Source organism: Juglans microcarpa x Juglans regia, chromosome 4S, assembly GCF_004785595.1.
Source record: "Juglans microcarpa x Juglans regia isolate MS1-56 chromosome 4S, Jm3101_v1.0, whole genome shotgun sequence".
Taxonomy (NCBI): Eukaryota; Viridiplantae; Streptophyta; class Magnoliopsida; order Fagales; family Juglandaceae; genus Juglans; species Juglans microcarpa x Juglans regia.
The window spans coordinates 22,845,288-22,862,210 of NC_054601.1; the positions used below are offsets into that span (position 1 = coordinate 22,845,288).

General features: G+C 36.5%; 1 protein-coding gene and 1 long non-coding RNA gene across 2 annotated transcripts; one reads left to right on the forward strand and one right to left on the reverse strand.

Moving 5' to 3' along the window:
• The first annotated feature begins 109 nt into the window (after positions 1-109).
• On the forward strand, positions 110-15,019 carry LOC121262634. The gene is made up of 3 exons (XR_005940150.1): positions 110-121; positions 8,705-8,708; positions 14,884-15,019. It is a non-coding gene; the product is annotated as an uncharacterized LOC121262634 (long non-coding RNA).
• LOC121262633 (probable beta-D-xylosidase 6) lies at positions 7,236-11,006 on the reverse strand. The gene is made up of 6 exons (XM_041165192.1): positions 10,184-11,006; positions 9,940-10,106; positions 9,625-9,722; positions 9,143-9,493; positions 8,254-8,670; positions 7,236-7,932 (listed from the first exon to the last, which is right to left on the reverse strand). The coding sequence occupies exons 1-6, from the start codon at positions 10,943-10,945 to the stop codon at positions 7,334-7,336; spliced, it is 2,394 nt and encodes a 797-aa protein (XP_041021126.1). The 5' UTR covers positions 10,946-11,006; the 3' UTR covers positions 7,236-7,333.
• Positions 15,020-16,923: the final 1,904 nt, after the last annotated feature.

Consider the following 16,923-nt stretch of genomic DNA (forward strand, 5'->3'; position numbering starts at 1 on the left):
TATGCTCAAAATCTTATCCACAGACAATGTGAGATTATTCCTCAACAATTTTATGATCAAAGAAGAGACTTTTAGATAGGAATTGTCGTCAAAAGTTGCAAAAAGGGGAGCGAAGAAGAGTGTTAAGTGCCATTGAGAAAATTCCTTATAACCCTTGTGGCCAACATCCCGACGTCGTGACAGCTGCCAAATCACAAGCTGGGGCTAGGGCCACCACATCAAATGTCAACTTTTTCATCTAATTATTACTTAATTATTATCCAAACACAAAAATCAATTTAACTGTTACAAATTTCAAAACAAAAATAATATTAAGAAATTATATTCAATCATTTTTTACTTTTATAATATTTTTATTCAATTTTTTCTTTATACTTTTCTAAAACTCAATAAAACATTTTAACTCAAATTATTTCATTGTTATTCACATAAGTTTAAACACTCATATGATCATAAAGTGTTTGGATACAATAAATGTTTCATCTTATTTCATCGATCTCATATTATAATCATTATAATTTTTCTAAATTTTCATACAAAATATAATAAACAATTCAATTTTTTCAAATCTCAAAACAATAAAAATATTAAAAAATAATATTGTAACAATATTTTTTTCAATTTTTAATTTTCATCTCAGCTCATCTCATCTCCACTCACTATTCAAACCGTACCTAATTCGAGGCGGCCAAATCTAGGTGATAATTGTATTCATGTTTTGCGCGGCTGTTAAACGTGTTCCATCATCAATCCATGCAAATTAATTATTAGTTAATGCAAAATCTTGTTTTTTTAAATCAAACTAAAAAAAAAAAAGAAATCTTGTTAAACGTGTTCCATCATAATCCATCCAATAAATCTTGTTTATTGAAGACATGATGAGTGGAGATTGTATTCCACTACTTTATATTAAGAGACGTTAATATTTTTTTAACCCTTGCTAACATATAATATGCTCACTTTTTTTTATCAATCCTATCGATTGATGCATGGGCGACAGTTTTGCAGATGGTCTAGCGAATTTGGGTGCTACTGGTGTTAATGCTTGATCTCTCTCAACGTCAAAATTAAGGAATTGATTGATATTTGCTTTATTTAGATATATAGAGCAAGCCTCCCGGATCTCTACAATATAATTTTACTATCTTGTTTCTATACTGTGTATAAATTAATGATGGTTGTTCTTGAATTGTTTTAAATGCTTCGTTTTGGTATTTTGTGACCCCCGGACTTTGTTTGTATTTTGCTATTCTTCGGCGAAAAATTCTATTATCAAGTTGAAATGTAAAACACATGTAATAATGTGTTTAGATGACATATTTTAATTTGAAAGATAAATTTTAAAATTTGAATCTTACAAGTAAAATCTTAAAATTTAAATGGTATGTATGGTGTGCTCTACACACCAGTTTGAGAATAAAATAACTCTCATTTCGACGTAAGAGATTACAACTAATAAATGAGTACGACTATTTTAAGGCCTCTAGCTACACCAAATATCAAATCTTACGATTTAAGTAATATAGATAGTGTGTTCTACATACTCACTTGAGAATAGAACAATTATTAATAAAATCTCAAGATTTCATCCCTTTTATTAAACAAAAAGTGTAGGTTGAAATTGGATCAAAAATCATAAATATAGTAAGTTTGCTAGACCTCATGTGTAACACTCCCAAACGTAAAAGGAAAATTACAGAGAAAATCGCAGGAGCTCTCCTCCAGAAAAGAAGAAAGAGATGGAAGAGGAAAATAAAAGTTCTATTACATTCCAGATTGATTCCTACAACAACTGTCACCGGTATATACAGGGGCCATAATGGGAAAGGAACAATAAAGGCCATGGGCCGGTTCGAAAATAAAGAAAACTAAAGCAAATAAAACATGGGTTTCTACGGCACAACTCCTACTCAAGGAACAAGCTCCTGGATCACTAGAACAAACTTAGTAAATCAAACAGAACAAAAGAAACAAGATAGCTGGAGGCCCATCAAGCCCAGACCAAATTAATTGGGTTTGTTACGTTGTCGTCCCCTTCAAAGAACTCTATGACTAAGTTCCAGTCCTTCTCGTCAATATTCTTGTGAACTGCATTATCAAGAAATGTAGCCATAGAGACCTTACTATGTACGCTCTCGATTTCGGTTGGGGCTGCGACTGCTAGCTAGGTGGTTCTCGGTGCAACCTAGTGGTGGACAGTAGTCAACTATTAAAAAGAAAAGCTTTTCAAGTATGAAGCTAGTTGGGACAAAAGGGAGAATTGCAAGAAAATTATTGATGATAGTTGAAAAACACAGTTGAGTTATCACAATTAAATGATGACTGTAATCAAGGGTCTACAAAGGTGTAAGGATTCCCTTAGCAAATGGAGCAAAAAGGAAGCTAATAATCTGAGGGTTTCTATAATTACTAAGCTGAATGATATTTCCAAGCTGCAAAATTTAAATACAGGTGAGCATACGAGTTGCATAAATCAGAAACAGAAGGAAGTTGATGGATTGCTTGAAGAAGAGAATATCAAGTGGAAACAGAGAGCTAAACAACGGTAGTTGCAAGATGGTGATAGGAACACTAAGTTCTATCACATGTGTGCAAACCAAAGGAAGAAGACCAATTCCATAAGTAGGATTGAAAGGGACAATGGATTTGTTGCCACATCTTCTGAGGATATTTCAGATTTGTTCTACAAATTTTATCAGGAACTGTTTTCTTCTTCTGATCTTGTTAACATTTCTTACTGCCTAAGGCCTACGGTCTCAAAAGTCACTTAAGAGATGAACAATTTTCTGACCAAAGATTTCACAGCAGATTATATTAAGGAGATTGTCTTTCAAATGAGTCCATTGAGCTTCCCTGGACCAGAAAGTTTCCCTGCAGCTTTTAATCAAACTCACTGGAACATTGTTGGACAGGATGTGTGTGAAGCTGCTCTTGACTTACTCAACTCAGATGGTGAGATAAGCCAGATAAATGAGACTCATATTGTGTTAATCCCCAAGATGAAAAATCCTAAGAAAGTCTCTGATTTCATACCAATATCCTTGTGCAATGTCTTCTATAAGATCATCTCCAAAGCTTTGGCCAATAGATTGAAAAAAATTCTTCATGAGGTCATTTCATCCACCCAAAGTGCTTTTGTCCCAAGGAGGTTGATTATGGATAATGTGATTGTTGCTTATGGAGCTATGCACTCAATAAATAAAAAGATCAAAGAAAAATCAGGCTTCATGACTTTGAAACTTGATATGAGCAAGGCCTATGATATGGTGGAATTGGAATTTTTAAGATTTTCTATGATCAAGATTGGTTTTAATTCAAAATGGGTTGAACTAATTATGAGATGCATTCATTCAGTATCATATTTTATTCTCATCAATGGCTCACCACAAGTTTCTTTCAAAGCAACTAGAGGAATAAGGCAGGGTGATCCACTGTCACCTTTCATTTTTCTTTTATGTTCTGAAGTTTTGATTGCTCTTCTTAATCATGCTGAGGCAACTAGATCAATATCAATCATTCCAGTAGCTCGAGGCAAACCACGTTGCGTTAATCACCTATTTTTTGCAGATGACAGCTTGTTATTTTGTAAAGCTAATTCATTGGAGTGGAGCATAATGATTGATCTTCTTGACACGTATGAAAAAGATTCTGGTCAAAGACTCAACAAAGAAAAAACATCCATTCATTTTAGCTCAAACATAAACAGTGAGACTAAGAGGATTATTCTGAGCATAGCAAGTGTTAGATCCTCATCCACATATGAAAAATTCCTTGGCCTACATGCTCTTATTGGTAGATCTCGTACTCAAGCTTTCAACAACATCTTGGATAGAGTGAGAAGAAGAATTAGTAATTGGAAAAACAAAGTTCCTCTCACAAGCTAGCAAGGAAATTCTACTGAATTCTGTGATTCAAGCTTTACCCACTTACTGCATGGGTGTCTTTAAGCTCCCAAGATCTCTACTTAAAGAAATCAATCGTATCATGAATAATTTCTAGTGGTGTCAGCAGCAAAATGAGAGGACGATTCATTGGGTCTCTTGGAGTCAAATGGGCAAGGCAAAGAGAGCAGGAGGTTTGGGCTTTAGAGTCTTGGAGCGCTTCAATCTGACCTTGCTTGCAAAACAAAGGTGCAAGCTATTACAAAGACCAGATGCTCTAGCTAGCAATATCTTAAAGCTAAAATACTTCCCTCAATCTTCTTTTTTCGAAGCAAAGCTAGGCTCCAATCCATCCTTTATTTGGAGAAGTCCGATTGCAACTAAACAACTGGTAGAGGAAGGTGCTATATGGAGAATTGGTAATGGCCAACAGAATCTAAGCATTGGAATGTTCCACTTCTTGAATATATTTTTTCCAGGAATGAAGCTGAGGTTATCAGAAGAATCCTCATTAACATCTCAAACTGTCCAGAAAACCTTATTTGGAGATGCACTGTTAATGGTCAGTTTTCTATCAAAAGTGCATATCATTTGCAAAGAGATGTCTTGGATCATGCTAAATGGTAAGCCTCAAACTCGAATCCGCAAAAAGAAGCATGGTCTAAAATCTGGAAGCTCAATATCCCGAATACTACTAAAGTTTTTATGTGGAGAGCTTGCTTGGACTCTACCTACAAATTTGAATTTGCATAAGAGGAAGTTGTTGAATCTTCATACCGTCCTATCTGTTTGAGGGAAGAGGAATCTACTATTCATGCTGTATGGGAGTGTTCTGCAGCCAAGGATGTATGGTGTCTATATGCTAAAAGGATACAAAAAAAGTGGCTTTTCTGCAACCTGTTTTCTGAATCTATTTGCAACAATGGTTGATCTATATGAACAGGAACTATTGGAAGAAACTGCAATAATAGCAAAGAAGATATGGCAGAGAAGAAATGAACTAATTTTTCATGGCAAGTTTACTCACCCAACAGTTGTAATGCAACAATCAAGACAACTGCTCATGGAGTTCCAAGAAGCTCACAAAGGAGCTGTCAGATCTAATAGAGCCATGGTTAATAGCTACTATAGGTGGGAACCTCCTCCTAAGGGTGTCTATAAAGTGAACTGGGATGCAGCAATTAATAAGGCATTCGGCAGAGTGGATATAGGGATCATTATTAGAGATCATGAGGGCAAAGTGGTGGCCACAAAAAGAATGCAAGGGGATTTGTTTCCTGATTCTTATCTTGATAAATCCTTTGAAGCTTTGCAGGTTGTTCTCCTTGCTACTGAAATTGGCCTAAGGAAGATTATACTTGAAGGTATGCCATTCAAGTCATTAACAACATCACTCAGGCCGAAACTTCTTGCCATAGCTCGGGAGTTTTAGTCTTGGATGCAAAACATAAGCTTTTACATTTTGATAGCTGGAATGCCCATCACATTAAAAGGGATGCAAATATTGTTGCCCATGTTTTAGCAAAAAATGCTTTAAGCTCCGTTTGGATGTTGAGCTGAGTTGAATTCTTTATGAATAGTAATGAGTTAAAATGGTTGAATGAGTTTTGTAGAGTCCACTTAAGATAAGTTCAGATGTGTTTGGATGTTAAGATGAGTTTAGATGTATTTATAAAAAGTTGAAAAAAGTTGTGAATCCTGCGCGTAAAGAGGTGTTGAGTTGAAAAAAGTTGTGAGTCCCACGTGTAAAGAAATTTTGAGTTGAGACTAATTTAGTGATTTAAGAGTTGGATGTTTGGATATTTAACTTGGCTTAAAATTAGACTGAACTGAATTGATCTCAGTTTAGTTAGACTTCCGAACGGGAACTTAGAGTTATTGGAGGATATTATTAGAGTGTCCTCCCTATATTATTTCCTTCATTTGATGAAGTCTATCAATAAAGCATATTGTTTCTCCCCCAAAAAAAAAAAAAGGCTCGATGTGTTAATGAGCTACCTAGTATCAGAAGTAAGTGAGGGAGACCTTGAGGTCTTTGCAATCACAGCACACCTAGTTTGGAAGAGAAGGAACGGGCTGGTGTTTGAAAATAAATTTGAGAACCCCTCCAAGCTGATCCATAACAGCTACCAAATGCTGAGAGAATTCAAAGAAGCAAACGTAAGCTGCTCTTCCAGGCATAAAGACAGGCCGCAAGTAGCAGAATGGACTCCTCCACATGTAAATGGTTTCAAGGCAAATTGGGATGCGACTGTTGACAGAATAAGGTGCAAAATAGGCATAAGGGTGGTGGTGAGGAACTGGGAAGGCAAGGTAATTGCTACTATGAGATCTCAAAGGGATTTGTTCCCTGATGCAAAGCTGGCTGAGGCTTTGGCGGCTCTAAAGGCTGTAATTTTCTGTAAACATCTACACCTTCAAAATCTTATTCTAGAAGGGGATGCACTCAATGTGGTTCAAGACATCAACGAAGAGACAAGAGATTGGAGCACAGCAGGGCTGGTTATTCAAGACATCAAAGCAGAACTAAGAAGCTCGCCATCCTGGTCCTTTCAATAGGTATCTAGATTATCAAATTGTATTGCCCATATAGATTAGCAAAGGATGCTGTAAAACTCTCTGAGGAGAGCATTTCCTTGGAGGAAGTCCCTCCATGTATCCAACACTTGCTGCAGTAATGAGGAACAAGATTGTTTTCAAAAAAAAAAAAAAAAGGCTCGATGTGTTAGCTTAAAAGACCTGTTTGCATCTTCTAAAATTCAGAATCTGTGCGATCGTGATTTTTCAGTTTTCCCTCCCACTGTCTTCCGCCATAAACGTATGCATTATTATCAACAGACTAGTCGCAGCTCAAGCTATGCACGATAAAACAAAGTCCCTATTTATCATAGGAAAAGAAAAGGCCAAAAAAGAAAAAAAGAGAGAGTAGTGATTTTCGTGTGACAACTACAATTGAAGAGACTAAATGGTTATTTACATTGATTGGTCTTTTGAGAATAGAAAATCAAATTGTCTTTTATGCAATAAATGGTTATTTAAATAGTAGGAGAGAGGATATAAGATGGAAATGTAAATGATCACAATGAGTGAAATGAAAGGCTCGTGTTATAATTAAGAGAATAATAAAATTATGGAACCAATAAAATAGTAAAAAAATTGAAGATAGTTATGAAAATGCTGAGAAGGATATAATAAAAATTTAGCAATTATATAGGCACTTCTGGCCCTTCTGGGGTCCCAAAATACATCTGAGTCTAGTTAACGACATTCCATATCACAAAGTACAGATTTTCAAAAGGTTTTCCCAATCTGGAGTTGACAAAAGGTTAATTGTTGTATCAGATCAGTTTATCAAAACAACCTTTTTTCTAATTTCTTTGAAGCAATGTTCACGATTCAATACATAAATTATGATGCTTGTGTACAAGTGCCATTCCAAATTACAAATGGCTTTAATGAATTTCAATTGAAAGGAAATGCTCCAAATCTCCTAGCATTAGGATATGGTTACCCAAGGGCAGTATCCTTTTTCCATACTCATTTGCAAAGCTAAGATGTTGACAAGGATCTACTAAGATACTTGTTTTAGTAGATCTGAATGAAGAGGTATGCACACGATCAAATCCGATTAGCTGTTTTTCTGGGGCGCCTTTAAAAACTTTTGGCACTCTAGAGAACAACATCACAACATGGCTTCCATCCATATCACCCAGGTTGATAACAGAAATATGCGCATAGAAACTTAGTGTATTGCAAGATTCCACCTCATCAACATGAATAAAATCAAGTCCATCTCTCACCTGGTGCAGTATGTTCTTGCTGGAACCAGCCTTGATTGCTCCCAATAAGCTTATTTTGTTTGGCACTGATAAGAGCTTGTATGTGAAATTGGTGTAGCTTAAGCCTTGTCCAAATCCATAGACCCTATTTCCATTGTAAAATCTGTAGGTTCTTCCCGGATAACCACGAGAAGGATCGGCCCTCATGCTCATATCATACATGGGTATGCTGGTGAATGCCTCAGGATACCAAGTCACGGGCAATCTTCCACCTGTTATTCATATCCAGATATTACAAGAATCTCCACATTAGAAATATTTCAAGTATTTAGGTTCCACACAGCAATGAGAATTGTAATTACTTTTACACAACACTGAAAAATTAAACCTTGCTCATAGCATTTAGAGTAGAGTCATGTCTCCCAATCATTTGCGTATTGCAGAGAGTGACTCATGTCCACTCAAAATCACTTCTAAAAGTGACAACACGTAAGAGGATAGATTCATAACTTTAGATGCTATGACGAGGATAATTTATAATCATGGGTGGATACACAACTCCCTATAACAAAAGTACTATTTCTGATACCAACCAGGATTATATTCTCCAAATATGACTTGTGCAAGTGCTTTTCCTCCAGCTTCACCAGGGTAACCAATCCATATAATGCTTGCAATTCGAGGATCGTCCTCTGCAAATGATACGTCAAGGGGTCCACAACCAGTAAGAACAAGAATTACTGGCTTCTTGCTTGCAGCGGCCACAGAGGATACGAGGGCCATCTGTTTACCAGGTAAGAGGAGACTATTCCGGTCATGATCTTCGGTTTCTTGGGACAAATCCAGCCCAGCAACTACAATAACAAAATCAGCTTCTTTGACAGTATGGATTGCTTCACCAAATCCATCATCATAATCACAAGAAACATTAAAGCAACCAGCTGCATAGGATGTCTTCTTTATGTATGCTTGGAATCTCTCAAAAAGGCTCTTTGGGTTGCAAGGAACACCTACACAGTTAATTAACCACTGCAAAACATTTAGTTCAGTTGGCAATAAGAAGGCTATTTTATTTTATGCTATTTCATTTCATTTTTATTGCTAAGCATTTTGAATAGCAACAAAGTCTATGCACAATTGAGAAATGGGATCACCAAAATAAAAGCAGAAGCATTGAGTATTTATTCATCAGGAAAAACAAAAAGAGAAACAGGGGATGGCATGCTGTACTGAAAAAGAACGGTTTCGGATCATTTACAACTAATATGAAAATCCCAAATGCTTCATGGTCGTTCACATATGCCCCAAAATCCGTAATTGAATTATGAAAAACTACACTAGTTGTATCTACGATGACAACAGTAATGAGCATTAAATCATAGAGCATACTTTGGGAATATTTAAATAACTTTATATTAAATCTGACTATAATTCAAAACTTAGATGAATCCATTAACTACAAAATCATATGAGAAATCATACCTGTGTAGCCACCGCCTAGTTGGCTGACATTGTTTGCCTTTGGGCCTATAACAGCTAGAGAACGCACAACATTTTTATCCAAAGGCAGAAACTTTTTGTTATTTTTCAGAAGAACAATCCCCTGCCTCGCTGCTTCAAGTGCCAGCTTCTTGTGCTCCGAGGTACAGACATCTTTAGGTCCCAATTTTCCGAATTTCCCTTTCCTGGGGTCTCCATCAAATAGCCCAAGACGTAGCTGAACCAAGAAAAGATTGTGGAGAGCTCTGTCTATGTCTTGTTCTTGGACCTTCCCACGGCAAATTGCAGAATGTGTATTTCGAAGCAAATATGTTCCACAATTAATATCCGTTCCTATAATCAAAACTTATATTGTAACTTGTTGATGGGACAGATCCACTAATTGGATTTATCACAGATCATTTTCAAAGTAAATGATTTCTTTTTTATGAGCAAGTAAAGTGAAAATCAATAGCTATTAAGACCTGCTTTAAGGACATCAGCAACTGCATCCTCGGGGGTTTTTGTGAACTTCTGATACTCATAAACAGTGGCCACAGCATCACAGTCTGAGGTGATATATCTGAACTTATTGTCACCAAGGGTTATACTTGTATGAGTCTTATGATCAGTGAAGTTCGAATGTTCAATTTTTTTCATTCATATCAAATAATGAGTTCTCAAAGAACTGTTCTTTCTGTAAATGATGTTTCTCCTACCATAACTGGAGGGATGTTTTTCGTAATGAAATCATCTGAAGTTTTGAAAAAAAAAAAAAAAGAGTTCTCAAAGAACTTTACCCGTTGAAACCCCAATCAGTTCGAGCTTTTTGTAAGAGATCCCCTCGCGCGCACGCAGGAACTCCATTAATTGCATTATAAGAACACATTAAGCAGCTTGCTTTGCCTTGTTGAATGCAACTACGAAATGGCGGCTGATACGTGTCCTCCAAATCTTGCTCAGACACCTACCATCCCAAGTGAAACAAACTAAACCCAGTTGAAATCGGCTAACATACTATATCAAATCAAGATTAAATCTTACCACAGCGTTGAAGTTATATCTACTGAAATTCCGCCACTTTTCCAAGTCATAAGCAGTGAAATGCTTGCAACAAGCAGATGCCATTAGTCCTTCACTTCCATCATCCCCTCTCAACGCTCGTTCCTCCCCAAACCCATTTCTAATTTTTCCTCCAGCTTTCCGATCCCCACCCTGAAAGCCCCTCACGAACTCCACAGCATAAGCAGAAGCGACCATAGGGTCTTCCCCAGGTGTCTCTTGGCCTCTCCCCCATCTTGGGTCCCTGAAAATATTGATATTCGGCGCCCAGAAGGTCAACCCAGCTTGTCCAACGTTGTACATTGCTCTGGCCTCAACAGCGATGGCCGATCCAATCAAGAACCATAGGCTTCTATTGAAAGAAGCTGCTGTGACGAGGACTTGGGGGAAGCTAGTGGCTGCGGCAATCTTTCCGGTGAAAGAGACTCCGGGGCCATTGGTGGCAATACCATGGAGTGATTCAGACCACCATTCATAGGCGGGTATGCCAAGCCTGGGGATGCCAGTGGTGTTGTCTGTTAACTGCCTGATCTTTTCGGGGAGCCTGAGGTGGGAGACGAGGGACTTAGCTCTGGTGGTGATTGGGAGGGAGGTGTTGCAGAAGGAGTAGTGGCTGTGGTGTGGAGGTTTGCATGGGTACTGGGGTTGTGAATTTGGTGTCGGCGTGATTGGTTTGGCGATGGAGCTGAAGAATTTAAGGAATTCTATGAAAAGGAAGAAGAGGATTCTCCAACGGGAAGACATCCTGGACTGGGATAGTGGGAGGAGCGGTTGAGTCCGAGTTCTTAGTTCCGAAAGTTTGTTGCTTTCTCTTAGAAGTGGATTTTTCTCTCTATCTTTCCCGTTTACCGATTTGGTTTGATCTTGTGATCAGATCAGCATGTCCTTTGTTTTGTATTTTAGGTTTTTTTACACCTTCTAAATTCTTTGATTGGCAAATAAAGATGACCTTGTGGTCGTGTCAAACACATGTATAACTAAAGAGAAATATAGTTGCAGGTGACTATCCAAGTCTAATCATTTTAAAAAAAATAAATATATATAGATCAGAAAATAAATTAATTTTTTAATAATAAATTTTAATTTTTTTAAAAAAACGGTATGATATTTGAATATTTCATAATTGTATATAATATTATTCAAAATTAAAAGACACTTTTTTAAAAAAAAAAAAACACTCAAATTCTGCTTTTTAAATCTTATCCTTTTAATCCTACTTATTAAAATTACATATTTAGTAGCTTTATGTGATAGATCACTTAAATTTAAGATGAACACGATACATATTTAGTAGCTTTATGTGTCAGACCACTTAGATCCCGTTTAGATTCGGAAAATATTACATTTCATCTTATTTAATTATTATAATTTTTTTAAATTTTCACACAAAATATAATAAATAATTCAATTTTTTTAAATCTTAATTTAATTTTTTCCAATCTAAAAATAATAATATTTTTTTTAACTTTTATCTTTAATCTAAAATCATCTCATCTCATCTCTAAATCCAAACTAATCCTTAAATTTAAGATGAACACATGATGTAAAAAAAATAGATGGAAAATTACCCCCCCCCCCCCCCCCCCCCCCCAAAATAATAATAATGTCTCATTGATTAAGTAACACTACTATATACTTCAGTTCCATTGAAATGGCATCAAACTCAATAAAACTAAGTTTGATATCAATCTATGTTAATGTAAATCGAGTCTTTCTAAAACTAGGTATCCAGCGTGGATAGTCTGAATTCATCAAATGATTTGACTTTTCATGATATTCACAAGGGAGATGGTTTTCGGCCAAATCCTGAGAACTAACCATTTTAATCTTCTGAAATCCTGGATGCATGAGGATCATCTCTGTGTCTCAAAACAGAATTTCTACAAGTGCAGCATAAATTTAACCCAACACCATTTAATTTTTTTTAAAATGTGAAAAACATCTTAAAAAATAAAATGAAATAGATTAGACTAGAGAAATGATATTCGCAATCCTAGATGTTCAAGTCTCGCGTATTCTCTTTGAAAAACGTGACTAAATATAGAATTCACATGAAAAAATTATTTTTTTTTTAATGATGGCTCTCATTCTTTTTTAAAAAGAATGCACGAAAGTTGCACACCCTAGAGTGTATCTAACATTACTCAAGTAATGTCATTTGTCTCATATTCTCTCATTAGCCGGCCATATAGTTTTGGGTAAGCTTGTGCATGTGACCCAATCATCCATGGGATCTGATGAGACTCACCCGACCCGAACCGACTTTTATTGGGTTATTATCTGAGCGGGTCTCCAACCGTGCAAATAGCAAGTTCGTATTGTGGGTGTCAACCCATCCGAGCTTTTCGAGTATAAAAGTATACTTTTCTCATATCCTAGCCAGTAGCCGCCCCTCGAAAATGAGGGAGAGGGGGGGCGAAATTTCGTGTTGCAAAATTAAAGTCACAAAATTTTGGGAAAACTAAAATCAAAACTTACAAAATCTGCAGATGGAGAGGGGCTGCGATTGTTGGTGTTTCGAGGGAGAGGTCAACATCGAGAGAGAAGAAGATGCGGGACGGAAGGCCTTTGGAATGCGATGAGGATATACAGTGGTTCCCCATATATGCGACGGAAGGCCTCTGGGGAACCACTGTAGACCCCGTAAATTTAAACGGCAAAATGGGGAATCCAATGGGAAGGGATTTTTCTCCAAAACCCTAAATTTATCTCCAAATTATAGGGATAGATTCCATATGGGGAATCCAATGGGAATGCTCTAAGCACAAAATTTTCTGCAAATCATACCTCTCTCCTTCTCTATTTCTCTCTTCCCCTTTTTCTTCCTCTCGAGGCCATGATCAAGGTAAGTATGCGATAGAGAGCCTACAATTTGGTGCTCTGCGTCGGTGATCTCTTCTTTGTTTGGCTGCCGAGAATGTTTCAATGCTTTCAGATTGGTTCAATTTTTTTTTATTTTTTGTCACTCTCGTTTAGTCATTCTCATTTTGGGCTTTTTTTTAGGAAACTGGTTATCATTTTGACATTGCGTTACCATTGATTTGTCTGTGGCTGTGTTGAGTGTTTGGCTGCCGAGAAAGTGATGATGTTTCTCGGATTTTTTTCTCACTGATGTTTGGTTGTTGTTTGGTTGCTGTGAAAATCCAGTTAGATTTATTCTGATTTTTCTCACTGCTGTTTGGTTGCTGCAAAAATCCAATTAGATTTATTGAATTAAAATTGTGTTTTATGTTGTGCTTGTGTGAAATCATTTTGATTTTGCTCTCATTTTCCTTAATGGATTGTTTGCTTACTGTGAAAATCTCCAATTGCAGAAAGAAGAAGAAACTGAATATGGGACCTATTGTTTTATTTTTCTCAATTTTTGAATTATCTCTTTTTTAGTGTGTGATTCAACTTGTAGTTTATCTTCTTTCAACATGTCCTATGTAATTATTTGTGGTGTTTGATTTCATGGGAGGGCAACTATTGAAAGTAATTGAACGATGTTGGCCAATTTGTTAAGCAATGGGTTTTTACTATTTTGTAAGTTTATGCAGAACTATTTGGAAGGTAATGTAGTGCTCGTGATCTTTTTCTGTGTTCAACTTTCTTATTACACTCTGTGCTTCGAAAGTTATTATAGTATATGTGTGTGTGTGTCTATAGCAGTTATGTGTTCAGAACTTAATATATAGATATATATATGTGTGTGTGTGTGTGTGTGTGTGTGTGTGTGTCCAAAACTATATATATTAATAGTGTGTGTGTGTGTCTATAACAGTTATAGGTCATGAATGAATTACAAATAGTATTAATTTTTTCTCTTCAACCAAGAACTTAATATGTCCTTATCAAAATCATGATTGTGGAGAATGGAAAAGAATAAGAAATGATGGGTAAATTTCATGAGTTTCTTAAACTGCTAATGTAAATTTCATGATATCCCACAAAATGTAATTTTAGATTTCTTAAACCAAGTATGTTTTATTACTCTTTTTATGGGTAATTTGTTCTGTGTTGTTGAGTTTCTTTGCAGTGTTTCGTATCTCTCGGGGGACAGGAGCTATTATTAGGCTGTGATGATAGTGTTATAGTGCGGGTTAATTTAAAAGTGTTAATAGGGCCCATCGATATGACGGGGTAATCCTCACTCGGATTGCCATATTGCAGTTTGTTGTACTTTCCAGAAAAGGCAATGGACGTTCGGGTAGGGATTTGCAGTCATTCGATGTAAATGGCTCCTTACTTACGCATGCTATCAATATTTCCATCATTCTGAGCCTTATTTATTTCTTTATTTTCAAAATTTTATGGGGAATCCAACGGGAATGCTCTTATTTAAATTTATTGTGATTCGCATGTTGTTTAGTTGTTGTTTTGTGTGAATATGTGAATTGGTCAGTTCTGTGCAGTTGCTTTTTGCTTTGTCATTGTTTTGTGTTATTTTGTGATGGAAAAGTAATGTGTAAATTAAACCCCCCTCGACTATAATGATGACAAAACGTAGTTGGGATATAGAAAATTTATGGTCATTTCCTTAATGGCTAGGTAACCTGGACGACCAACTAGTAGTGGCAACCAGTTGTTTAGCCAATCGAGGGTGGCCAAATTTCATAGATGTCACCATTCGGTTCCTGGGCCAACGATGGAAAAACCCCAAACTTCATTCTTACGTGTCTAACATTTCAATGCATTTTTAGATATGGATTCACAAGACTCTGGCCATATGTACTTCACTAACCTCCTAAGTAAAGATCTTCAACTAGACCTCACTTACGGTGGGCAAAGTGGAAACTCTCCTATGACTATTGATGACTCTCCACCCCTACTCCATAACGATCCTATTAGAGTTAGGAAATCAGTTAGGAGTGCGAACTTCACCCCTAAAGAAGACAAGTTACTTGTCATGACTTAATTGTAGCTTTGATGTCGTCCAGGGAATGGACCAAAAACACTCCCAACTTTGGGAAAAAAATTTTGAATACTTCGAGCAATTTAAAGAAACCACAAATGACGGGACAATAAAGCCTTTAATACATCGGTGGTCAGTTATTCAAAAGGTGATAAACAAATTTTGTACAAAACTAGCCCAAGTTAAAGGGTTGAATTAAAGTGGCACGACTGAACAAGACAAAGTAGAATATTCACACTTGTTTTATGAATAATTAATTTTTTTATACATTGGTTTAACATACAGTTTTTTGACTACATGCAAGTTTGACAAGGCCAAGGTTATGTACGAATCGCTAAAGAAATGCTCCTTCCAGTTCGAGCATTGTTGGCACCTGTTAAAGGACCAATCTAAATAGATTTGGCGTTCAACAAAGGAGGATCCAAAGCGAAGGAAGACAATGTCCCCGACTCCAACTCGATGTTCGGGCGCTATAGTGGATTTAGTTTTTTATCTTAAGGCTGATAATGTGATAGATAATGACGTGATCGAATTGGACCGACCAATGGGAAGGAAAGCTGAGAAAGGAAAATGAAAGGCCCAAGCCACGTCAGCACAGGAGATTGTTGGGCTCAGCAAGCTAAAGTATACGCTTTTGGAGGAGTCACGTGCTCAGGAGAAAGAGTATTTTCACCTTAAGGCCGAAAAAGATGGAGTATGATTTGGGAAAAAAGTTAAATTTCATCCGTCTCGAGGATGAAAGATTGAGGTTGGAAGCCAAGAAGATGCAAAATAAGAAGGAAAAAAAGGTAAATAAAATCTGTCAAAAGGACGAAAGACTGAGGTTGGAGGTGGAGAAACTAGAGTTCGCCAAGAAGGAAGCGGATCAGCGCATTATGATGATGGACGTGAGTGCCATGCCAGGACTGCATCGGTTATATTTCTAGCAACTGCAAAGAGAAATCATGGCGAGATGCAATGATGCAGGACATTTGGATTGATAAACTTTTTCTGTAAAAAGTTTATTTATTTATTTATTGTTTAAGACAGTGACGGATAACAATATTATTGATACTAAGACAGTTTAATTTTTAATTTAGATTGTGTAAATTGATATTTTGAAACAAAGAAATTGGCTATTACAATTTCAGAAACTATTACAGATTACTTCAAATAAATCACTACTAACATGAAGGAAATACAAATAAAAATTTAATTAACTCAAATATAGTCACTATAACATGAAGGAAATACCAATCAATTATGCGACATGTCTACTATTGGGAATGTAATAGCCATTGATGTTCAATTAGATCTGCTTGGAGCTGATGATGTGCCGAGGTGTCTCTAATATGATGATGACGTTGGATGAAGTCCGTAAGCTCAGTTGTATGATTGCACGATAGTTCTGGGACTTCATCATCAAGTTGATCATATTCAATATTCAGACCCTCACTATCGTCATGCTTGTCTTCAATGATCATATTATGTAGAATAACACATGTCTTCATTATATTTGTTAGTTCCTTGACTTTGAACATTCGAGAAGGTCCACGAATTATTGCAAATCGTTGTTGAAGTACCTCGAATGCACACTCGACATCTTTTCCTATGGATTCTTGTACTTTCACAAAGTTTTTTTCTTATTCCCTTGTGATGATGGAATCATCTTGACAAAAGTTCGCCATTTGAGATAAATACCATCGGCAAGGTAATACCCCATAGTGTAGTCATTGCCATTGATTGTGTAATTGACTGGAAGAGCACACCCTTAGGCAAGTTCCATGAAAATAGAAGATCTCTCTAATACATTAATATCGTTATGTGAACCAGGCATACCAAAAAATGT